This window comes from Seriola dumerili, unplaced genomic scaffold (assembly GCF_002260705.1).
Source record: "Seriola dumerili isolate Sdu_G_001 unplaced genomic scaffold, Sdu_1.0 BDQW01000169.1, whole genome shotgun sequence".
Taxonomy (NCBI): domain Eukaryota; kingdom Metazoa; phylum Chordata; class Actinopteri; order Carangiformes; family Carangidae; genus Seriola; species Seriola dumerili.
This window is the reverse complement of record NW_019174424.1, coordinates 1,921,039-1,929,228: the sequence shown is the minus strand read 5'-3', so window position 1 is coordinate 1,929,228 and position 8,190 is coordinate 1,921,039. Positions and strand designations below refer to the sequence as shown.

The 8,190-nt window shown below is 41.9% G+C and overlaps 1 protein-coding gene across 1 annotated transcript; it reads right to left on the bottom strand.

Annotated features, from left to right (window-relative positions):
• Window positions 1-46: 46 nt before the first annotated feature.
• On the bottom strand, window positions 47-7,705 carry slc5a11 (solute carrier family 5 member 11). The gene is made up of 16 exons (XM_022752353.1): window positions 7,625-7,705; window positions 6,218-6,364; window positions 5,266-5,337; window positions 4,939-5,043; window positions 4,791-4,850; window positions 4,564-4,668; window positions 4,295-4,400; window positions 4,092-4,172; window positions 3,798-4,003; window positions 3,075-3,210; window positions 2,741-2,848; window positions 2,434-2,584; window positions 1,622-1,790; window positions 1,252-1,467; window positions 537-711; window positions 47-418 (listed from the first exon to the last, which is right to left on the bottom strand). Exons 2-16 carry the CDS (start codon window positions 6,362-6,364, stop codon window positions 186-188), a joined length of 2,070 nt encoding a protein of 689 aa, XP_022608074.1. The 5' UTR covers window positions 7,625-7,705; the 3' UTR covers window positions 47-185.
• Between the last annotated feature and the right edge of the window lie 485 nt (window positions 7,706-8,190).

The following is an 8,190-nucleotide window of genomic DNA, read 5'->3' as shown; positions in this document are numbered from 1 at the left end:
CTTCATGTTTCTCACCAAGATTACAAAGGATCTAATGTCACACATGTCACATCCCGTTTTATTGTTTCAATTTAACAAGAAGAAAGTCAAACTTCAACAAAACACTTAAACACTAAAACAAAACACTTAAACTTTTCACCCAAACCACACACCGTGTGTCCATTGAGAGTGTCGTACCTGTCCCGTCAGGCCCAGTAGCCAACAAAAAAGGCAACTACAGAGAGGCAAATGATGAGGTTGACGTTGACAATGAGTCGTAGATGTCGCTTTTCTTTCAGAGAACAGGCCTGTTCAGGTGCAGGAGGAGTCACAGGATTGTCCTCTCCGTCCTTCCGTCTTTCCATCCCACACAGCCAGTAGAGGGCAGACATCAGCCTGGACTGGCTGTGGACGCTGGAGGACACAGAGGATGAAGAGTCTGGAGAGTTCAAGGAGGAGAAAGGGGACATTTTGAATTGTTCACTGGGTGTGTTTACCAGAAAGAAGGACAAATGGTCGAGTGGAAAAGAGTCATCACAAGCAGGACAGAGACCCACCTTTCCTGTCATGACACGCTTTTCCATTGCTGGTCTCCTGCTCTCTTCCTGTAGTTCCCATGTCAGCCGTCTGAACAGTGATCACGTCGAAGGTCTTACTGCTCCGCTCCACTGTGAATACATGCTGCTTGGGCTCCACTGGGTCAAACCTTGTGAACCAGGTAAGGCGACTAATCTGTTGACAAAAAAACAACAACAAAAAAAAAAAAGACACGACACAAAGAGTTAACTCAAAGAACTAGGAAAATCCGATTTATTCTCTTGTGGACATTTCAGAACGTATTGATTTATATTTGAGTGTACCACAAAACTGAACATATGTAAAGTCAGGTTTCCGCTGCAGCAAAAATAGTTTTTATCAACGACCCAAATGATGATGAATTAGATCAGAGTTTCCAATCATTGTACAGGAAATGAATCAATTTTCCTCCAACATACCATGAGGTGCTATTGACACCTTGTGGTGCTGTATTGCTGCAGATCTATTATGTCTGGTGCAACGCATGTTTGAAAATATTTTTCTAAGGCAGGAATTAAGTTTTTTTTTTTTTAAGTATGCAAAAGACAATAAAATAATAACTTTAATTTCTGCATTTGAATTCATGACCCAAGCAGAAGTCTTTCTGTACCCTCTAATGGTCAATGTCAGTGAAAATTAAATACAACAACTGTGAAACGTCAACAACGTCATAACAGATCTGAATAGTGGCTTCACCTGCTCTGGTGCGGGCTCCTCTGTGGACAGGCTGACCACAACCACCACAACCAGGGTGATGACGGACAGCAAGATGGAGAAGTAGAGGAAATGGACGTATTTCAACACCGCAGGCCTCTCGTCCTCCTCGTAGCACGGGGGTGCAGGGTAAATAAAGTCCAAAATCATGCGGATGCAGCCCACCAACAGGCCGATAACCAGGCCCCAGAATGCACCCTGAGAGAGAGAGAGAGAGAGAGAGAGAGAGAGAGAGAGAGAGAGAGTCAAAGACAAGCACAGACACAGATGTATTTATTTACAGTTGCCTCGCCACATTGCACATAGAGACCAAATTAAACGCAGAGATGGGAGATGCATGCACTAAGTGCACCTTCTCATTAGTCCTCTTCCAGAAGCATCCCGTGAGGAAGATGATGGAGACTGGGGGCTGGAGGTAGCTGCTGATGGACTGGATGTAGATGAAGAGCTGTCCACCCTGACTGGCCTGAACAACAGGAATCCACAGAATGGAGGCTACCAACAGCACCAGCACAAACACTCTGCCGCATGCACATGAAACATAAGACCGGTGTTTTGAATGAATGAAAATTGAAGCGGTTCAGTTTAGTTCAAAGTCGTGTCGTAATGTCATGACAGGACAGCCTCTGAGAAAACTGAACATTTTGATACATAAATCTCAACAGCACTGTACATTTGGCTACTACTAGGCTGTGTGTGTGTGTGTGTGTGTGTGTGTGTGTGTGTGTGTGTGTGTGTGTGTGTGTGTGTGTTCGTGCGTGTGTGTGTGTAAAGGATAGAGAACAAAATGTGGTAAAGTCGTTACTTGGAAATATTTGGAAAGAGGGGTTATGGTTTGGGTGAGCATGACAGAAAAATGTAATGATTTAATATGCAATTTAGTGCATGATTTCATCCAAAGTGCAGTGTAATGCCATACATGGTTACTTATTAAATGTAGATGGTCCAAGCAGGAATAAAATATTCTTCACTGTATAAGCCTTTAATCTTTTAACTTAAGTAAACCTCAGTGGAAAAAGCTGACGGCTGATTATTTTTTAGAAAAGGCCTTAAATGTTCTTTGCTGCAGGCTAAAACCGGTGCTTCAGTATAGGGTATATACAGTGTGCTAGAAGCAGGACCATATTTTGGGTTATGTCTGCTTGTCCAGATGTGGTCACATACCTGCCCACAATCATGAGCTCCCACTCAGACGCACGGGATCTGAAACTCCTCCATACATCCATGGTAAAAATGGTGCTGGCGCTGTTGAAGATGGAGGTCAGAGAGGACATGAGGGCAGCGATCATCACCGCCATCATCAGACCCCTTAATCCTGGGCAAGAAAAAAACACACCACAGCACACACACACACACACACACACACCACACAACACAACACACACACACACACACACACACACAGGCTGGAGTAAAAGAGAGCAAAGGGCAGAGCGGGAGCTGTGTGACTGAGGGGAAAAAGTGTCCTCACCTGCAGGCAGCAGCTCCATGACCAGTCTGGCGTAGGCAGTATCTGAACAACCCACTGCGTTGCCACAAATCTGTTTGCACTGCTCAGGGTCTGCACACGCTACATCATCTGCACAACATCATTAAACACACAGCACTTCACCAGACACAATTTAGCATCACTTTTTAAATATTAAAACTCTGCAAGTATCAGCATTACCTGAATACAAACATGTGTTCTGTATCGAAGACCAGTTAGTAAATCAACTACTTTTATGAGGTTAATTAAGTCATATATAGTTACACAATAAGTATACACAGCTTCAGTAATCACTGATAAGAAAGCATTCTCATACCTGTGTAGAGTATCCTGCTGATCATGCCAGGCAGCATAACAGCAAAGAAGGGCAGAAACTTAAGATAAGCAGCCAGCAGGGAGCCTCCTTTAGCATGGGTCAGGGTCTTAGCAGCCAGGGAGCGCTGCACAATCACCTGTAGACAATCACAACCACAGTTCATCCTCAGTTAACACCCAGTGACTGTGGGTTAATGTGTAATCGAGATATTTATTAGTATGTAATTACACTTTAATTGGGGCCTATTTAATGTGGATCGGTATGGGAAAAGGAAATCACGTAGTGTTAGTGTCAGAGCCTGGAGTGTATCAGGGGTAAGGGTTGTATGTGCAAAAAAATATGATTCAACTGCTGAACCGATTAGACAAATATGCTCATTAAATCTACTGATATTGTATCAAAGGAATTTTTAACCTCTATGAGGAGCAAAACATGCCAAATGTTCAAGATGGGAATTTTCAGATGAAGACTTTCAGTACTTTATTTGAGAGGAATTTGTAGAAGAGTATAAACACGATGGGAAAGCACTAAAATACACTTTTCATCTTTTATAGATGAAAGGCCTCTTTATATTTTAAAAGTAAACTAAATTTGCTACCAACTGCCTTCCCTGTAGGGATCAGGCTTTCTGGCATATCGTCTGGTTTCAAACCCCTGTTTCAAACTTTATTAAAGGAAGAGGCTTTTTTACATATCCTGACTTGTGATAGTGATAATTAGTACCTGATCAGAACACCAGTACCACATGGAAGGGATGGACATGCCGATGATGACCCCAGGCCAAGGCAAGTCGGAGTTCACCGGGTCTCTGAATATGTGGAAGGCGTCATCTCGAGTGATGCCGCAGGTCGAGTTGGGCACCCGGATAGAAGGGATGGCGTTGGCGTATCCCTCCATCAGAGCGTTCCAGCCTCCGATCTCCGCAAAGCCTCAGCAAGGGGATCACAGGGTCATTTACACGGGAACATGAAGTGCTGGTGATGTGAGGGTGTCATGCAGGAATCTGATTTGACTTACTGAAGCCCATGAGGGTGAGAGCTCCTGCCAGCATGATGGCGGTTTGAGCAGCATCCGTATAGATGACTGCAGCCAGGCCACCTGAGACACAACATACAACACATGCTGCACTTCTACCAGCCAGGGACATGCAGAAGAAGCAGAAAACTGTACTCTTATGTCTACATTGTCTTAGCAAGAGGTTTTAAAAGTCAAAGTTTCACCTGCAACAGTGTAGAGAGCAGTGACTGACAGCAGCACCACTATAGCCAGGTAGATATTCCACTGTAAGGCCAGCTGTATAAACAACGCACCAGCATATATGTCCACCTGGTCGAGAAACACATACACACACACACACACACACACACTGCATGGGATATGTACATCACAAACCACAATGAAGGTTAAGATGAGCGGGTAAAATTGAGGGAACACACTGCAAACAGCAGCGTAGAAAGCACTAGAGAATGACTGTGGATTCGTATCATACCGATATCTTTGTGAAAACGTAAATAAACAAGGACAGCACAGCTATAAATAACTGGGTTCTTTTCCCACCAAATCGCCTCTGCAAGTATTCTGGCATTGTTGTTACCTGCAGGAGAAAAAAAAAGATCAAAGATGGTTATAAGGGAATAAATGGACAATATCATGCATGTGCACGTGTTTGTGCGTGTGTATGTGTGGGATATTTTACTGTGAGTGTAGACACCTCACCCCAGAGGCAACATAAATGGGCAGGAAGAGCCATCCCAGCAGCAGCACCATCAGCATACCCTGATATGAGAAGATTTTAAAACACTTTAAAAATGAAAAGTAAAATTGTTTTTTTACATTAGTATAGTGAATCTTAAATGTCTCTTACATTCCATTCATATGAAAATGCCGCGATTCCTGCTGCAGCTCCTGACCCTGCCAGGCCAATAAAATGTCCACTGCCAATGTTACTGGCAAACAGGGAGGCACCCACCTCAATACAGACGAGAGAGAGAGAATCAGGTGAGGTAAGGTGTCACTTTGAACCAAACAATATTTTTGCCATCTGAATTTTAAAGCGTGAACGAATAGAGATGGAGGTTGCAGTGATAAAAACATACTTCAATAGGAGTTCTGCTATGCTCACACCATTGGTCTATGTGGGTGGTTTATTATTCAGAAGCCTTTATATACAGTATATAGCCTTTATACTCACCGGCCACCAGGTCATGTTCTTCCCAGCCAGGAAGTATCCATCCACAGTGCTGCGCTTCGTCCTCCACATGGACTGACAGAAAAAATGAAAAACCTCTTTAAGAGATGCGTGTGGGGAGGAAATGTTGATTCATACGACCTGAGCAGAAACAGGATCTCTAACTAAATAAAAGGGAGGATGTTGGGAGGAAAATCTGAATGAATTTGTGCAACACGGTTCCGCAGGTACTCCAGGGCACCCTTTTGCCACATATGCAACAGTGCAATGAGTACTCAAGCTCACATACTGTGCCCTACACACCACACTGCCATAGATTGTAGGTACTTATGCTGATCTGCCACTAGAGACATTTCCTTTTCTACCACTTAAAGTGTCTTATCCCTTAAAAACAGTAACATACTTTACATATTTTCTGGATATGTAGAGCAGAAACCCTTGTACCCCCCTAGGTGCTAACCCTTGTTGATATTACAAATATCGTTATTGTACTATTACAAAGCCACCACAACAGTCATGGCATTAGGAATGTTTTCCTCTAAAATCCCTCTTAGGATATCTAAAATTAAACGGACATTTCTTGTGTTTGTCATCAGCGGCCAAATCCTTCGTGCAAGCAAATGATGAGACACGAAGCAAAGTCAAAGTATCACTGCTTTCTCATCATTTACGACAGGATCCATACGGAATCAAAGAAAGAAAAACGCAGGATCTCCAACATGAGCATGAAGAGAGGAGAGATGAGAAAGCGGAATCTAACTTGTCATAAAGTTAAAATGATGCAAGTTAGTTCTGTTCTTGCTGAAGGACAGTAGAAACATTTGCTTGATAGCGAAGATGCAAAAGGACAAAGAAGACAAAATTTGTTCGTCTAACAAGAAATAGCTTACTATGTTAAAATGTTTGGTATCAGTGCTGAAGCAGTGACCTGTTTCTTTTTTTCCCCTGTACTTACCCAGAGGCCCACTCCCAGCACGAGAAGAAAGTAGACCACCAGCACTACTATATCCCCAGTAACCAGGGTAGTCCTGGCCCCGGGAGAGGGCGATGGAGATGGGGTCATGCTGGTCCCTTGGCGCCCTGCTGCAAGGTCAAAATTCATCTGGAAACCAAGACATGAATAGATTCTGATAGTGAGTACAGAAGATGATAACTTACAATTTGGAAACATTGTAAACTGTTGTTGCAGGTAATTAACACCAAATATGACATTAAACATCCCACACTCTTGGCTCTTGATCATATGTTTTGTCTATCGAGTCCTTAAATGGCTTTTACAGTAATCATAAAAGTATGAGCTAAGCACATGTACTTGTGTACTTGTATTTCTTTTATGTGCTACTCTCTACTCCATCACTACAGTGGGTTTACTTGACAGATATCGTTCATTTTCATGTACGGAATCCAACAAAACATATAACCTTATGAATATGATACTTATGAACTGTCATTGTTAGTTACATTAATGTAGAAAGACGCACAGGTATAGTAAAAATCAGCTCCACCTTGACATTAACATTCTGCTTGCATGTTTATGCATTTGTAAAAATACAAGAATGTAAAATAAGAGTCTGAAAGCGGACATTCTGCATACTCTGAACATTTACTTTTTAATACTTCAAGGACAGGTTCACATTTACTTCCAAATTCTGTTTGGTGTGGAATTCCTGCTTCGTGTTCAGATGAGGGGGAGGAAATAAAGTACACTGAAGTGCAAAACAGACTTTAACTCTAGAAAATACTAACTTGATTTGTCAGACTCAGACTGCTGAAGCTTCTTATAAACTTAAGAGAACAGTAGATTTTGTACCCCATCGCTTAAATTTGGAGGCATTTTATGAAAGAATCTTCTAATGACCGGCATGAACAGGAAGAATAATTACAGCAAGCCAAAAAAAAAGAAACATTAGTGTTTTAAGACACTATTGATTTGAAAAAATGCCAAAATCTAACTTACTGATACTTATGTATCTTTACTCAAGTGAATGCAAGACTTTTCTCAACTTGAGAGTTGAGTTGACCACTAGTTGAGACAAACTGAATAATCAAAGTTAGAATCAATCTTTTTAATAAATTTACAGTATATCACAATTTCTACTGGAGACACATGTATTAAACCTGCCGTGCTGCTGTCATACGAATTCAACTGTTGAAGACAGCTACACTTTTTAATCTTGCCTTGTAACCTGTACTGGTATCAGTGTATGAAGTCACAATGATTGTGCACTTTAAAACATCTGTGACTTGTAAAGCACTTTGTGAGACTTGCTCTAGATAAGAAACTTTACAAAGTTACATTTGCTCAGTATCTCAGTATCTTCAGGCTATGCACTGGATGATATTGTTTAATAAATAAACTCACCTTTCAGTAAATGATCACAGTGTATCACTACCAGCTGGACTGTCCTGACTGCGTTGTCTTCCCCAAACACAACAGCATGTCACAAGCAACCTGGGGACGATCCCAGGATTGTCATGTTTGTGGCGGAGCTTTCCCCCACTCGCCAAAAGATCAAACTCCACTTTCACCTCACGCACAACAAGGTTTCGTTAAAATGTAAAAGATTTATTACTCCTCACAGAGAGGTGTTCGCACAACACACAGTCCAGCAGCCAGTGGAAGAGCTAAATGATTGCTGAATGAGTTTTTTAATTAATACCTCATTCCACAGGAGAAATGAGCGGTGATATCGATAAAGCAAGATAAGTGGAAGGTCAGCGTCTGTGTCCAGAGCAGAGACGTTCAGTTTCAGGCTTATCTGACTATAAACAAATGTTCATCTGAGATACTGCAGCAATAGCAGGTGTGTCAGCAGCAGCTGTAAGCAAGTTGTAAAGACATATGATGACATGTTATTTACAGCATAAGAGTTGCAAGAGACGTAGAAATAAGGCCAACAAGTGTAATTACCTTTGTACTGTCAATAA

Excerpts from the sequence above, each read along its gene's own strand:
- slc5a11 (XM_022752353.1), bottom strand. The coding sequence starts at position 6,364 with ATGAATTTTGACCTTGCAGCAGGGCGCCAAGGGACCAGCATGACCCCA. Across the intron at positions 4,401-4,563 it reads ACGTTTTCACAAAGATATCG|GTGGACATATATGCTGGTGC; the intron begins GTATGATACGAA and ends TTTCTCGACCAG. Across the intron at positions 2,849-3,074 it reads CAGCAGGATACTCTACACAG|ATGATGTAGCGTGTGCAGAC; the intron begins GTATGAGAATGC and ends GATGTTGTGCAG.